Here is a 17,507-nt window from a genome sequence, read left to right on the forward strand (position 1 = left end):
TGTTGTCACCAATGACTACCACCCTTACAACATCGAATAAAAGAACACCTCCAAATTTTAACTCTATATATGTTTAGCCACATCAGTAAAACTCTGACCACATTATAGCAATAATTAACAGATGTAGTGCACTGTTAAGTTTATTACAAAATTAACAAAAACCCAACAGTCAACATAAATGGAGACAACAAAATATTTTGTCTGCCCTTAGTCTACTCGACATAATTTCATAATTAGGGCTCCCGGTTTTATGGTATTTTTTTTTCTTTTCAACATTTTTGTCTGTATTTATCCGTGTTTATTTTGTGGGCATTTTATTGGTATTTATCCATATTTATTTTATGTTTTGAGAATAAATGGAATTGTAAAAAGGTATATTTCCACATATAGTTAACTGATAAACATACACTCATACTTTGATGCCTGCCACATTTTAGCAAGTTAAGAAGCCAAATATAACAGAACATTACACCAACAGGTAAATATTAGCATTATATACAAATATAGGTCAACATGATTGTATTTAAGGGAATCTCATCCCGATTTTAAATCCCCACGGTGTCTATCTGCCTAGCAGTTGGTCTAGAATTCATGAAGGACAACAAGGAGAGTTACTCACAAGAATAACAATTTTCTATATTTTTCTGCTTTTAAAAATAAATACAGACAGGAAATATATTGTTATATGTCTGTATTGATCCGTAAAAATCAATAAAAAAAGGAAAGCTGGAAGCCTTATTCATAATATACTCTCATACAAAGCAGTCGTATGTGATTCATTCTACAAACGTCAATTTATCTCCAATCCCAATATTCTAATCACTTTATAAGGGAAGGGTGGAGGATGAGATCCCTTCAAAAACCTCTCAAGTCAAGGAACAATGGATTAATAAACACACTGACTGTTGGAAGGTGGATTATTATTATGGGTTAAGTATGCACCTACCTCGAGCAATAAGGCCACCAACACAATACAAGGCCCAGTCAAGGTCCCAATACATTAGTCCCTTGGTCAATCGTCGGTAACAGGCTGCGAACAGGCAGGCTAAACTTAGGAGACCGGTGTGTAAAGCATTTAAAAACACCAATACATTAAATAAGTAAGACAACACGCAACAAAAATCCACAACCAATTTATAAACATAGGGAATATTTTTATTATTAAAATGACAAAAATCCAATGTAGGGAACCAGAGAAATGAATTCTCAAACAAACACTTCTAGTACTTAAACAATATCGCCAAATTGGGACATCTGGTCAGGCTAGACCGGGACAAAGTCAACATTTCTGGCTCACCACGATAGAGCCCTGATCAGATGCACTAAGCGGGAGGCCTCCGTCAAAATGTTGCCTTCACACTTAGAAACCTTTCTCAAGGATTTTCTGTCATCATCATGCCAGGTTCTGCTTCAGGCCGGGATTCAAGTTGATTTAGGTAGCCTGGATTTGTGCAAAGGCCTCAGTGAAATCCTGGAAGTCTTGAGCTCCGGAGCTTACAGCGAGACAAATCTAAAATACAAGCTGAGTTGCGGTTCGTAGTCGGCAGCTTGGCTCTTGTCGGCGAGTCGGTCCCCTTATGGAGCTTTTACACAAACATTCTCCAAAATTCAGGAGGTGCTTCCTGAAGTTCCTTTTGGGGGTTCAAAGTGCCCACAATTGAAATCCAAGATTCCAGAGCCCACGAGTTGCTCCATGGATATTGGGACTACAGTTCCCACAATGCAACTGGCTAAATACATTAGACTGCAGCTGAAGGTGGTCAGCTGGGTTCTTCTTGCTGGAGATGATGAAGGTGGAGTTCTTTTAACCTGTTGCTTTCAGGGAGTCCACTCCTTCTCTTGTTGAATCAAGGCAAAGTCCTTAGGCTGTAGTTTCTTAGTGTGCAGCAGGCGCAGTCATTCAGAGTGCAGTCCGCTTGGTGCAGGCCATGGTTTCAGTAGTGCAATCCTTCTCCTTGCAGTTTCTGGCACAGGATCAGAGTGGCAATGCAGGTTTCCCATATTTATTCAGTGTTCTGGGACAACAGGTAGAGGAGGAGGGGGCACCCATGACCATTGGGCTACAGGGTGCCACCCAAAAGTATGACAGTTTCCTCCAACGCGTTGCCTATATTTATCCCAAAAAGCACTGTACTTTCAAATTCAAAATAGAGAAAGTTTCTCCTTGGTGTTAGAATCTGGCTTAGCTAACCTACTGGTGTGGCTTATTTCCCTTAACACTCACCTTCCAAACCAACTCCAAATTCCACTCCTGTGCCTCCCATCTGGCTGGTGGGTACAGGTAGGGGGGTTAGGTCTGGTTTGTATCCTTACTATCCCTCTCTCATTGAAGACTAGTTTGTCTACCCAGCCCCCTTCCTGGCCTGTTCTCTGCAGCTGCAGAACTCCCCCACCAGATAAATCCTGTATCTATGTAGGCCACTTATCACCTCATCAAAGCAGTTTGGCTCATTCTGTCAAGACTGGCCAATCAGGGGGAAGTTGTTTAGACGGGTGGATTTTAGCTCACCGATAAGAACGTTCATTAACTACTTTTCTGTACTAGTTAGTCAGTACCAATTGGAATTACACCTAATTACCATATACCTTTTAATCAGGGCACTTGCCCTGGGCCTGGTTAGCAGATCAAATGGCACAGTCAGAATTAGTTAATAACAGTTCAGTCAAAACATGGGGGTGATTAGGGCAAAAAGGATGACTTTCCCACACAGTCCCGACAGACATTTTGCCAACTTCCTCAGAACAGTCTACTTTTTGTCTTTTCCAACTAGCTGCCTTACCAAATAATCTTTTTGGAAGGGATTTCTATAATGGAATAATAAAAATGAAAACAAATCAAAACACAATGAAGTTGTTCATGAATTGACAAATTTACAATCACCACATAGTGTAGCGCCTCAATCCTTAATTCTTTCTAGCACCTGGTTGCCTATGTCATCACTCAGTGTGCATTTCAGCTCCTCACTTAAGGTGGCTTACATCACCTCATACATATGTCCCCAAATACGATGTACAGCTCAAGTGTCCTTAGGTCACAGTAATCTTTATACATTTTCTACTGCAGATTATGATCAGAATCATCCTTTTTATAATCTTCTACTTCCTACTGTTGGAGCACTATTCATTGATTTAAAAATGAAGTACTCATGTGACAAAAGCATCGAAGAGTGTGGTTGTTTTCTCACTCTCCTACATTCATAACATCATTTTGCTTCTAAATTATAAAGAATCAAAGCTAAATGTTACTCTTTTCATGAGTGATGCCAAGCCAAATGCAGCTAATTTCAAAACAGCTCTACAGCTCTCTAAAAATACAGAGTGGCCCAGTTTTTGAGATGTCCAAGTTGTGAATCTCTCCCACAGTAATTATAATGCATATTTTTGCTAATTAACTTCTTCAGTCTTGATTGGTGAAAACCTCCAACCTATCTAATCTTTCCCTTGGACACCGAATAGGTCTTTATTCTATTACTAGTCTTGTTTCAAAACAGTCTTCTAAAGTATTGTGCTTATTCAATTCATGAATGTCCCAGTTTGTAGAACAAGGCAACTAAAATATATTCACTTATGTTTCATACCTCTCGTCATTATCTAGTCACATCTGGTGTCTGTAAACGGCGCACCACCTCCACACTGGCTTATCTTTTCCACAGATGGTGGAGAAGTATTTTCTTTCTAACTTTCCCAATGCACCAACCACCTAAGGAACAAACCAGAGAGGGGCAAAATAAATATGCCAAATCCAGAACGTCCCTGAGACCCAACACAAGGAGCTGAATTCTTGGAGCTCTTGATACCGCGACTTCTGTGGTGTCTGCTGTCCTATGTCACCTCTAATTCAATATTCGTAGTGACAGAGTTTACAAAACCTGCCATCAATAACTAATTGGCTAACAACACTGGAATGTATATTCATATGGAGCAATCTTCCTTTTGGCATGTCACAACCATGGCTTCAGTGAGCACTTACCAAAATCTAAACACACTGGCTTCCTCAGTTTGAATGTCCCACCCTCCATTTGAATGTTTCATTTATGGAAAGCTAAAACTTAAATAGCTAGCACATTTTTCAAGGAGCCCCTTGCCAAAGAGCTGTTAAGCAAGGAGGGATATCTCCCTCCGTATTAGCCAGAATCAAAGGTCTACGTATTCTTACCAGGGACAGTCACACATTTTCATGATTAGAAAATTGTTATTGTTATCGCCACTTATAAAGCGCACTATTACCCCACGGGTACCCTGGCGCTATAATACGTGTACTCAACTGATCACGGAGGACGTGGAGCAAAGTTGACAGGAGAGGCCTAAGAGAGTGGTAAGGGCCATGCTCTGGGATAGAGCCATGTCTTTAGCCTTTTTCTAAACTGAAGAAGATCTTCCACTGTCTGATCTCAGGTGGGAGGGTGTTCCAGAGCCGCGGTGCTGCGGTGCTGAAGGCCCTACCTCCAGATTTTGTTCTTTTAAATCTGGGCTCTTTCACCAGTTTGGCGGGGGAAGAGCGAAGGCTCCGGGTAGGGGCATACCAAGCAAATTTGTTCTGCATTGGTTTAGCTCCAACACCATGCAGAGCTTTGAACACTATGCAAAGTGATTTAAATTGTATTCTTTGCAATACTGGAAGCCAATGCAGCTCCGAGAGAGTCTGAGAAGCAGATTAGCATCGTGGCCTTCTTAAGGCTAGCGTAGCCGCCATAGTCTGGATTCTCTGGAGTCTCTCAATCAAATATCTTGGGGACTCCAGCAGCAAGGCATTGCAATAATCCAGCCTGCTCAGGATAGTACTTTGTACTATCAGCGCTCTAGCCTGTGTTGGTAGCAGTTGGAGAATCTTTCGGAGGACTCTGATAAGGGAGAATCAGCTCCCCACTGTTTTATTTACTTGTGTTTCTAGGTACAGTTTGTCGTTGAACATAACTGCGAGGTTACGCACTGTCCCGGTGGGAGCCAGTGGGGTAGCTGTGGGTATGGGCCAAAAATTAATAGGAAGTGGTGGTGGTGGTGGTGGGGGGGGGGGGGGGTGACGGGACATTCCCGGCTGCACAGTAAAGGACTTCTGTCTTATCAGCATTGAATTGTAAGGAGTTCTCTCTCAGCCAATGTGCAGTGTCCCGCATGCAGGTGTGGAAGTCTTCCAATGAAATAGACTGGTCTCCCGCTAGAGATAGGATAAGTTGAGTATCATCTGCGTAGTTTACAAGATTGACATTGTGAGCCCTTATAACAGCAATCAGAGGGCTCATATAGGTTGACCAATATTGGACTAATCGCAGATCCCTGAGGGACACCGTGCAGAATATTGGTGAACTCGGATTGAAAGGGAGGGAGTGCCACTGACTGTCGCCTATTAGATAAATAAGATTGAAACCCCTTCAAAGCTGTGCCCACTACCCCAATCTCTTCGAGTCTGGCCAGAAGAACCTCATGGTTAACAGTGTCAAATGCGGCAGATAGGTCAAGCAAAATCAGTATAGCCGATTGTCCCGTCTGCTCGCATTCAAAGATCGTCCAACACGGTCACCAGAGCAGTCTCCGTTCCATGTCCAGGAACTTGGAGAGTGTCTTATTGACCAGTCGCTCGAAGATCTTTACTGGGTAGGGTAGTAGAGAGATGGGTCTGTAATTTGTTGGGCAATTTGGATCAAGCATTGCTTTTTTCAGAAGTGGTGTCACCAACGCTTGTTTCCAGCAATCCGGCACTGACCCGCTCATCAAGGATTGATTACAGATCTGCCGGAGTATCAGGAAAAGTTCTGGGCCCAATTCCTTCCAACTTTTGTGTGGTAGTGGGTCCATAGGTGATCCTGAGGAGACACCCAGAGCCACTCTATTAAACTCCTCCACCAGGAGTGTCTCAAAGTGGTCTAAGGAGCTCAGCTTCTCCCCCCTACCCATCTCATCTTTTTAGCATGTAGAGAACATCTAGCCCTACCAATGTGATCTTCTTCCTCAGTAACATTGCCCATTTTGAGTCCATCAATAATTTTTCTGATTTTGTCTTCAAAGAAGGTCACTAGGCTATCACAGAGATCCTGAGTAGGATAAATCTTATTTTTAGAACAATACGGGTTGGCAATATCACTCATTTAAAAAATACTTCTAGTGCTGTTAGGAGCTTTCAAAATGGTGTCTGCGAAGTACTCTGCTTTTGCTATAAAAAAAAGTAATTGTTTTTGTAGTTAACTTTTGCCGCCTTCCAGACAGTTTTATCCTCGTCTGCATACATCTTTCTCCACTTCCTCTCTGCCTGCTTGCATCTCTGTTTCAAGTTTTTTAATTTTTCATTATATCATGGGGCTGAGGGTCTGCCTGTTTTTTTTACGGCTTTTTAGAGAGACAATCTGAGCCAGTCTGATGTTTATCTGTTCACAGAAGGCCGCATAGTTCTCTTCCACCTGCTTGTCTTCATCAAAGCATCCATTAAGGGGAAATACAGGGGATATTGTTGCCTTTTTCAGGAACTCCTTCCAGTCCCTACTCATAAACTTCCTCACCTCTCTAGTGGTTCAGATGCACATCCAGGGGTTGTATACCAGAAATTTGATCAGGTGGTGGTCAGACCAACCCACTGGCAGGATGTCCACTGCTCCGATAAACTGCTTTTCGGAGAAAATTAAATCTAATATATGTCCTCCCTTATGCGTTGGCATTGTGACCCATTGGTGCAGGTTTAAGCTTTCGTAGGATTGGAGGAGATTATTGTAGCCCGAAACCAGAATCCCATTTAGCCACAGATTAAAGTCTCCCACAATAAGCAGTCTGGAGTGGGTAATCGCCATATTGCTAAGGACCTCAATAAGCGCCTGCTGTTGTTGGGGGCTGACTGCCCCAGGAGGCCTATAGCATACTATGCCGGTCAGCATATGTCCCTTAGGATCCTTTAACAAAAATCCTAATAGTTCAAAGCCCTCTACCTCATCAATATCCATTGGGGCAAAGTCCCATACCTCTTTAAAAATAATCCCTACTCCACCTCCCCTGCCACTGGTTCGTGGCTTATGGAAAACTTTATATCCCAGTGGACAAGCCAGCCCTGGCTCCAAATCTGAGCCGGGGTGTGTCCATGTCTCTGTCATGAACAGTGCATCCAGGTCATGAGTTTCCAATAACAATTTAGTCTCCAAGTGATGCTTAGACAAGGATCTGACGTCAAGCAGCCCACACATAAGGATATCCCTTCTGATAAAGTCCGACTCAGGTCCTGCAGTCTTCTCAAAATTGTATTCTCCCACCCGCCTCCAATCTCACCTATATCCCGTAGTCCTTTGCTTGTATGGCGGTAACCTTTGTTAGCTGCCTCATGCCTCCCCAAACGATCAGCATGGCTGGCGCTGTGCTAGAAAGCACATTCAAATTAGAGATGCAAGCACAAAGAAAGGAGCCAATATTTCCCATGATACCTCAGGTTATACTCCGACACAGGGAACTCTCAAGAGCATCAAAAGAGTTGCCATGCACCCTCCTGCCTCAGTTGCAAACATTAGCCACATCCATACTGAAACTTAACTTCAGCAAGTGCAAAAACGTTGGTAAGGTCCAACTCACATCCTTTGTGCTAAAGTCCTTTAGCCCAGAATAAAAGCAAAAGGATATATACTGGAAATAGTTGCAAAGCTGTGGCGGAGATTAATAGTTAGGAAATAGAAATCAATCCAAAAAGATGAAGAACAAAGATTGCTGAAGAGCAACTCCTTGTTGAAACTGATGTACTGCATAAAGGCTACACAGCATTTAGTCCTCAGTGGGCAGGTAGGGAAATCTTTCTTGTTCAGAATATCCATGATGATTTTAGGATCTTGAATCATGAAAACAAGTCAGTATTTCTAATGTACTTTGAATTTGGAAGTACCAAAGGCTTGATGAGCCATCTCTATGTTTGGGTCTTAATGGGTAGCTTGCAGGTTCCATGTAGATCTAAGCACCGAGTATCTCAATCTCGGATTTATCTTTCCGACCACATAATATTTCTTAAGGTACCAGATCCAAGAGAACACCTAATGACCACACAGATTCTAATCTGCAAGCAAGTTCAGGAAAAACAGTTTGAGAAATGTTTTAGGCTTACCACATATCAATCGGTGTAGAATATTCTGTTGAACCCAACAAAACATCTGGTGGCCTGTACCACAAAGTAACCACTTCATTGGAGTATGTTTTTGTGGGAACTGACTTTGCCCGGGCCAACCCTAAAAGAAGAGCAAATAAAGCAGAGGTTACGTTTAAAGGCTGTATAATAAAGTCGGATTAATATATGCGTTCCCCCAGCACCTTTTTGCTTATATTCATTAAAGGAATTGAATCACTTTATGTTGATTTGAACAAATTAAGTGTTATGATGAGCTTAAATGTAAAACTTCAGCTCATGTAGGATATCCAAACGAATCACTGATTTCTGTTTTTGTTTACTTTTTACAGATACTAAAATATTATAAGGCAAAGCTACTTAAAAAACCTTAGTTAACTAACATTAATACCAAATAGGACAAGGCGTCCTTTCTAAAGACATTATAGACTTCAACATTAAAAAAAGTCAGAATCACCATGATGTATTATCTCTGAAATTGTATTTACATGTATATTATTTTTTAAAAACACAATACTAAGACTGTACAGTCGTATTAAAAAAACCAAACATTCAAGTATTAACACGACTACTGCCCGGACATTCGAAGTCTGACAGGCTTTTAGTCTTAAAATAATTATCTAGGCATCCTTAAATGTGGATTAAAAAAACCCTCACTGTTAAAAAGTTCATAGTGCTAGGAAATTAACCAGGACTTATTAAACTGAAAATGGATACAAAGTTATGAAAGGTAGCTATTTTTCAAAGAGTTAATATGAATACTAGGGAAAGGGAACAGGTGTTCATAAAAATAGGGGATGCTACACCGAAAGACACGATTTCTTAGAGAAACTAGTGAACACTGCTTGAACAGACAGCCAAGCTATATTGCATGGAATGTTTCAAGACTCTTAGATGCATTCTACCTACAACCAATGCAACTTGACATAGAATAGAACACGTAGCATTAATACATTTACTATCATAAGACTGGAAAGGAAAGATGCTAGTATGTTAAAGTATTCTCGATATATTTGTGATTCAGAGGGCATTTAAAATTAGTTCACTACGTTTTCAAACAGGGAATTCAAATTCAGTAAATTCATATTAAGTCAGACGTAGTAGCAGGTTGAGTAAATCATTATGGGTCGGAGGTTCAGCACCCAGCAAGTGTACTAAAATGAGCATTTGCACATAGAGTAGCAGCTGATGCAGAAACATAAACATGGGGTAATTAGAGTATAGCCAAACAGATGGGAAAAGTATTACTACTTGGGAGGGTTTGTTTCCAAATAGACAGTCAGTGTCAGAGACGGAGGAAGGTGGAAATTGGCAAAATAAATACTAAAGAGGTGATTTTCATGCCAGTCTATGGACTGAACGAGATGATATAGACTTCTCCAAATCGGCACAGAAGGTCTTTTCTTAGGTCTTGGGTGCTGTACTCAATTCAGTTGAATCTCTGGCAACTTATGTATGATCTTCAAATTAATCACAGATTTCTGTTTTATTTTAGGAATGGAGCACAATCCAACTGATGACTTGAGGTTTACATTCCAAGTAACGGAACTACAACACTAACCAAGACATTACACATTATGGCAGGTAGATTATGACTTGTTGCCCTCCTGAAAACGAGTCAGCTGTCAGGGGTTTCAGTCCACATTTTAGTTTAACTGCGTCTGTGGTCAATACTGATAATCGAAGATCGTAAGACCCAAAAGTTCAACCCTACACTGTTTCACAAACCAGACACTGCACACGTCCTCAGACAAGTGCTAAGAAAATACATAGCTCTGAACACAGCTGCCACTTCACCCCAAACAACCTAGGATGCCACCAAGGTTGTACCCAAGGTATTGATAAACCGAGAGATGTGCAGAGGAGAAACATGTTATACAGATTTTGGTGTACTGGAGTCAAAAACAAAACCATGTGCAGGGCCCTTGCCCTGCATAAACATACTGGCTGTACATTCTAGAAGAGAGTCAACAAGACCGAAAATATTGCCCACTCAATCAGACAATTCCAATATGCGAATGACCTCCACCATCAGAACAGCCAATGGTGCAATGACGATAGACTGATACTAATACCTTGCATATTACTGTGACCTCTACAAAATCACAGCTGAAGCTTTCTTCAGTCACCTTTACTTGCCAAAGCTAAGGGGACAGCTGCCGGAGTCGTCCATAAGGACTATTACTAAAAGGCAAGTGTATAGCACCATCAAGATTCTGAAGGTGGGCAAAAGTGCCAGGCCAGTTTTGTGCGCAACAGAATTCTACATGCTGTTCTGAAATAGAGTCAACATGACTTACCAAATTATATAACAACTCTCAATCAATGTGGAGTTAAATATTCATAAGAAACAATAGTAGACAATCAACTTTATATCAGCAATACAATTCATTTGGAATGGGGTTGTTTCAATGGCTTGAGATACTTAATTGACTACTTGACACAACATAAATACAAACCCTCGAATGAGCAATCTGCCAATATTTGTGTATGTCGAAGACAGAAAAGAATCTGATAAACAGGGCCTTACATAATGCATACTTTCAATGAGTTTGGTTTCTTGTTTGTATGGTTTTCCTGCATAGACGCCCTCTGAGCAGATCTGCCTGGTTTTTTCACCACCCAGCACCTTAAAGAGACACCATGCTTGGTTCTCCTCTCTTGTCCAGACTTTTTCATATGGCACGGGAGCCCTTCAAAGCCGCATACGAGAGAGGCCATTAAGAGTATTCCTAAGGGTACGCTCTGGAGCTAACTGCTTTCATATACCGACAATATAATAATACTTGGAAACCTTGGAGAATGTCTACGTGTCTTAGAGATCACCAGGAAGAGTGGCTTGTTATATCCCGAAACTGGTCCCAGGATGCTTATTCCTAGTCCAAGGAGGACCTGGCCTGGCAGTCCCGCCTGGAATGTTCCCATGAGAAGGGTCAAGACTGATTTGCATATGGCTGGGTCTGAACTAGTCTGCCAAGGTGAGCAAAAGAAAGATGGATTTAACCCAGATCTCTTGACTGCAGGTGAATGTTTGATTTGTTCTGCATTCTGTCCATCATTTGTGTGTTACAATCCACTCAGGCTGAATTTGTTTGCATATGGATGGGTCCAGCTAGGGTGGCATACTGAGCAAAACAACGAGAGATTAAACCCAGATCTCTTGACTGGGAGGGAGTGGTTGAAAAGTTTCAGCACTCTGTCCACTATCTTGCTGTGTTTGCTATGTTCGCCCCCAGTGGCCAACAGGATGCCTAGACATGGGTCCCTTGCTCGCTGAGCGACTGGGTTAAAGTTAGCCTGCCTGATGAAAGGTGATAACCCGAAACTAGCCCCGGGATGCATGTTTCCGGTCCAAGGAGGACATGGCCTGCTAGTTCAGGCTTAACTGTTCCCATGAGGAGCAGAGTCAGGGCTGTTGCATATGGCTGGGTCCAAACTGGGGTGGAGCCGCATCTGAAGAAAGGGGTACGGTCCGCCATTTACTTTTGTAAAAGGGCCCCATGCCATGCTTTCACTTTAATGGCAAAAAGAACAGTTGATGGACAGAATGCAGAACAAAGTCATACATTCACCCCAGTACAGAGATATGGGCCTAAATCCATCGTTTTTTTGCTCACCATGCCATTCCAGTTTGAACTCAGCCATATGCAAATCAGTCTTGACCCTTGGGCCTCATGGGAACAGTCCAGCCCGAACTGCCAAGCCAGGTCCTCCCTGGACTGGAAACTAGCACCCTGGGACTGGTTTCGGGGTTTCACCCCTCATCTGCCAGGATAGCTTGACTCCAGTGGCATGGCGGCAGTGCCCTTTTCTTTATAGGCAGCTCGCTGTAACCTGAATATGGCGAGCTGCAACTAAAACAAACATTGGCGTAGCCAATAGGTCTCGCCTTTGGGACCTTATAAGTGTTTAGCCATGAAGCACATTAACCTGTGTGCTGTGCCACCAGGGATTTTGAGCTATACAATTGATGAACACTGTTTACCCTTTATAAGCAGTAGCCATCTATACGGTGTCTGATTTACTCTTCCCGGAAGCAGTAAAAGAACTCAAAACCCAACACTGATGATACAGATGTAAAAGGCAATTCAGATGGCGGTCTGCGGTGAAATCATCAAATAAAGGGTTGCAAGTTACCCAGACTTTGTTTGCAATGCAAGGGCCATACTAATGGTAGACTGTACACCATACAAACGACTAAGTCATAAAATACTTTCAGGGTCGCTGAGTAAGTGCGTGTGGATCCTACATTTTCAAAAACCTCCTTTGATTGACCCTGAAGCCTATTCCTTTTCAAACCTTTATTGAATAAAGCAAGGATACGAACTGCTTGTGTTAGAGACTGCAACATGTTAAAAAAAAAAGTTACGCGTCCCAGATACAAAGGCAGTACACAGTGAAGCACTTGACTTGCTTACCAAGGAGGATTGTTTTAAAAGTCCATATCAAGCGATAAACACAATAAAAGTAAAGGAAAATACACAAGTCCCACAACTTACCTCGCGCCCTTCAAACCTGCTCCAACACTTGTTATAACAAATGGCACTTCTAGTAAACAGCTAGTCATCTGGGGCTAACGTGAAAATTACTTTCAAAGTAGTTGATGTTGAAGTGTATGCTGAGCATGCTGCCAGTACTGTAGTGAGGAGTATGCAGCCGTTTCGTGGCCCATTGCATGGCCACAAAATCATCAAGTTTGTTCACAAGATGAAATTCCTTCAAAACCTGTTTCCACTGTCACGTTATCCCTGTCCAGAAAACCTGCTCCCAGAGAGTGGGTTCACACACTAAGAACTGGGTGGTCTACAAACTGGATTCGTTCAAGAAGGTGTTGGCACCATAAGAGGGAGGTCATCAACATAAGCCGCCCGACCACTCTCCACACCTGCCCTTGCACACCTGAGGCTGCACCCAAATCATGTTACAAGGTTTAAACTATTTTGAAATGACACAACTGACTTCTTATTTATGAATGTTCGTATGAACGGTACCCATTCCCACCCGGTAGAAATGGTTTTTTTTTTTCTGTGCGATTTGAAATCTAAAAAGACAAAGCTTTGAAGCTGAATTGTGGGAGTTTCTCACCCCACTGAGATACCTTAGAGGGCTAAATGCTGTGCCTTCTACCACTTCAAAATTGGAAGGAATCCTCCGTTAGCCATACGGCTATAAATCATTGATCAACTGTCCGAACATGCATTTATATGTTGAGTACTCCCTCAATGTGTCATGTTATCACGGCAGGCAATTGATTTGTTATTTTAGCATTGATTATTATTTTTTTGCCTTCTTCTAGTACTTCCAGGCTGCCTTGGAGTATTTTAAAATCAGAATAGCTCAGATGCACCCTGGTGGGAGCGGCTACTGGAAGCATTAATATGCAATCAGTGAAAACACTAAAGTGTTGGTTTCATTTTCTACCAGGCTCGGTATTTTAGCGTTGTTTCCTCGCCAATGCAGCGCCTAGTTTCAGGTGCTATGAACTAAGCCAGGACATTCCTCAAAACTCAATAGAGATTAAACAATGCAGGATCTGTTTTAGATCACAGGATTTTTGTATCTCAGTATCACTAAACGTAGCTTTAAAGCCAGACACCACCCGGAAAAGGGGACTGGGCACAATAAGACCAACAGCATCAAGTTTTCACTAAGTACCCACATAGTAATGGGTAGGTATTGTTAGGTATATGCTTGAATGATGGTACTTTCACTTTCAGATGCTGGTCTAACAAACTTTTTTTTCACTAAAGTGCTTTGTTAATTTAGTTAGAGGTTCATGGTCGGGAACTAGTAATGTACTGCTTGCCTTCAATTCTGTGACACTACGCTGCAATGGGGACAAGGAGGACAGAGCCGAGGGGCTGCTCTTAAAAGGGCAGGAGGGGCTGCACTTAAATCTTGGGCATGCATTACTCACAGGACTGGAACACTTGCTCGTATCGCGCTTTCTGTGCCTGGTCCCTCTGCCTCAAGCTCCATGGTGATGTGCTCGTACCAGCAGGGCAGCGATTGCTGCCCGGTGAGCCGGGGTTCCGGAGTCAAGACGAGGGCTGCCATGGCTGTGACAGACTGACAGCGGCTGTCACTAGAAGTGCGAGCAGTTCAATAAACATAGTAAAAGGACTACGCAAACTAGACTTTAACTCTTAGTGAGGTGATGCAGTCACACTTGCTTTCAATTAGAACTCTGTGGCCATGTTCGAACGGTAAATGCGGGTTGTGAGGGGTGACGAGCCGGCAAGAATGTGAAAGCACTCGTGCATGTACAGCATCTACCTTGCAGCACCATCTGTTTCCAATTAACCAGCGCGGCGCGGGCACGATAATTGGAAACAGATGGTGAAGCTGCTCGCTCCCGCAAGGTGGATGCCATACATGCACGAGCGCTCATTGGGAAACAGTGCAGTACATGCACTAGTTTTCCAAAAAGTGCTGACCGATCACAAGAGGTCACTCCTAAGCAGCGCTTGCGCGCTGATTAGTTGAGACCTCAAAAGAGGCGTGGCCACTAAGTGAAGTGAAAGCACGGTAAAGGGTGCTTTCACTGGAAAAAAAAAAGGTTTAGTAGCGGGGCCTCTAAAGTTAAAACGGACTGTGCTGACAAATAAAATAAATAAAGAAGCGATTCAGTTATAGTTACAGCGGACTGCGTGGTCAAATAAATAAAATAAAAAGTTGCGCGGCCGCTATAGTTAAAGTGGACTGCCATTACTAATTAAAATTATAAAAGCGTGTGGCATGCTGCCTTGTACGAAAGCACGTCATGGGTGGAATTGGGGAAAATCATTAAAGACAATAGTGTTCACAGACTAGATAAAGCAGACCATGTAACACCACAAGCAAAAAGTCCAGTCCTCATGGGAGGTTACAAATGCAGACAAGGCGAGTCTACTAAGCCTATTCATGAATCAAAAGCAACGATTTAGATAGGACAGTAACAGGAGCCAATGGAAAAGATGGGCGGAGCTTCAAGTCCATACCTGAATACAGCATGCCTCACAGAGCAGCACATCCACTGCCCAGGCTTGACCTAAAAAGTAGATTGGTCCTAGTCAGAGCTTACCTTCAGACTTGGAAGACATTTTGAAGAAAATGTACTGAGAAAGGTAAAGTTCAGCAGGTAAGGCTGCAAGCGATGTCCAAGGAGGTGTTGTTGTCGGGGAGCAGCTGAATGAAGGCTCGGTGAAGATTTCTACGTTTGGACTTTTTGGAAATGGATAATCACCAGCAGGATGAGGCAGGAGGCTGTAGTCAATACGAGTTCCAGGAAGCCAGATACCTCCTTTGGTGAAGTATCAATGAACAGGATTTGCTACTGTCAAAAAGAATGTTGCAGAAGCTGCCCTGAAGTCAGGCCGACTGGCGATGCCACTTTGGGCGGAAAGACAAGCAGGCTCGTCACGGTCTACGCTCGGTTCTCAGAGCCGATTTTAGCCCTAAATGTTTAAGGCCCAAGGTTTGGATTTGGGCACTTTTAGGACCACCACGAAGAGTCCAGGTTTGGAGGGGTACACTTGGGTGGGTTAAGACTCACTCAGGCTGGGTCCAGGTGCGAGTTCAAGATGATTAGATCCTTTTCTGTCCCTGAGGCTCTGATGAGAAAGCCAGCCAACTAGCCCTTGGAGACACTCTGGGTTCATATAATGAAACAGGGCTCAGGCAGATTGGCAAGCTTTTGGGGGTTCCAGGTATGCTTTAGGCAGCAAAGTAGTCCTTCTAGGTGCTACAAGGCAATCTTCTGGAGTACAAAGCAGGCAGCTCTCAGAGTCCTTCCGCAGTCCCAGAAAGTGAATTTAAAAATGTGTCTGAGGTTCCTATTTTTATACCTGGTGCCTTCTTTGAAGTTGGAAACGTTTCTAGAGAGTTTTCTTTGAAGTGCTTGAAGTTTCCTGACTCCCCTGCCCTGGCGCCAAGCTGGCTACATGAATAAGGCAGGAGTGGCAAGTCCTTTGGGTGAAGTGAGAGCACAGCCTAATTAGTTGCAAGTGGGGATATGCCCAGCTCTGCCCCCAACCCTCCTGCCAGTTGATGGCCCATCCAGGCACACCTAATTCCTATACTGTGTGGCTGTCTGGGAGGATAAAACTAAGTCCAACTGCCAACCACACCCAGTCATGTAACCTAGGACAGGGTGCAGGTACCAAATAGTTAGAACAGGTAAATGGCATGTTTCTAAAAGTGGCACTTTCAAATAGGTAACTTGAAATTCAACTTTACCATCAAAGAGGACTTTTAAATAAAATCTCTTAAACACCAAACATAAAATGTTTACCTGCTTCAAATCAAAGGTCAACATAATATAAACAATGGTTCCAAAGGGAAACTATTACTTTCAATTGAAATAGATCAAACAGCAAAAATCAAAAAGAATCAAAAAACACAGCATTGATAAATCAACCAAATAATCAATATTAAGCAATGAATTACAATTCAAAAAACAACAATTTATTCCTTGTATTTTCAATTTGATATCAACTCATTTGGATATAGACATCAATAAAATCAAAGTATACACAAAATACAAAATTTACAAAAAACTTTTTGTTGTAAAGAGTCCTCAACTTCGTTATGAATACAGAATAAACCTTGTAAGACACATGTCCTATCTTTTTTTGTGTATACTTTGATTTTATTGATAATCACGTGCATATACTGTAAATATTTACACTTTCACTACTACACTTAGTCACTTTATTCACTTTGTCACTGCGTCGTTTTTCTATAATATTGTATATACAGCCTTTTCATTTTTGTCTATATCCAAATGAGTTGATATCAAATTGAAAATACAAGGAATAAATTGTTGTTTTTTGAATTGTAATTTATTGCTTAATATTGATTATTTGGTTGATTTATCAATGCTGTGTTTTTTTGATTCTTTTTGATTTTTGCTGTTTGATCTATTTCAATTGAAAGTAATAGTTTCCCTTTGGAACCATTGTTTATATTATGTTGACGAGGCCCAGGTTCCTTGGGTTATAGGGTTACCCCTGTTTATTTAACTCTCAAATCAAAGGTCAGCACTTACTAAATGTAATACGGCATCCAAATGTTTTCCTATGGGAAAGATAGGCCTCACACTAGTGAATAACAAATGTTGCCGTTTTTCCACTACCAGAGCGCGTAAAACTTAAAAGTACACGTCCAACCTTTTAATTATAATGCACCCTGCCCAATGGGCTTCCTAGGGCCTACTTTAGGGGTGCCTTACATTCATTTAAAGGAGAGTTTAAGGCTTGGCAAGGGGTTTACATTGCCAAATTGGCAGTTTACAACATGTTTTAAGCGGCTACTTAAGTGGGTGGCACAGTAAGTGCTGATGGCCAACTAGTAGCATTTAATGTACAGACCCTGGGTATATGGTATACCAATCTACAAGGGACTTGTATGCAAATTAAATATGCCAATCAGGTGTAAGCCAATTTTA

At 42.1% G+C, this 17,507-nt stretch overlaps 1 protein-coding gene across 4 annotated transcripts in view; it reads right to left on the reverse strand.

Moving 5' to 3' along the window:
• The window catches only part of LOC146797742 (cyclin-dependent kinase 17-like), a 655,932-nt gene that overhangs the window by 146,378 nt on the left and 492,047 nt on the right, over positions 1–17,507 (reverse strand). For all 4 annotated transcript variants that reach the window (XM_085624901.1, XM_085624900.1, XM_085624902.1 and 1 more), the window contains one exon: positions 8,063–8,183. In XM_085624901.1, coding sequence (XP_085481027.1) covers positions 8,063–8,183 — 121 coding nt within the window. The remainder of the gene's footprint in view (positions 1–8,062; positions 8,184–17,507) is intronic.

Source organism: Triturus cristatus, chromosome 9 (assembly GCF_964204655.1).
Source record: "Triturus cristatus chromosome 9, aTriCri1.1, whole genome shotgun sequence".
NCBI lineage: Eukaryota > Metazoa > Chordata > Amphibia > Caudata > Salamandridae > Triturus > Triturus cristatus.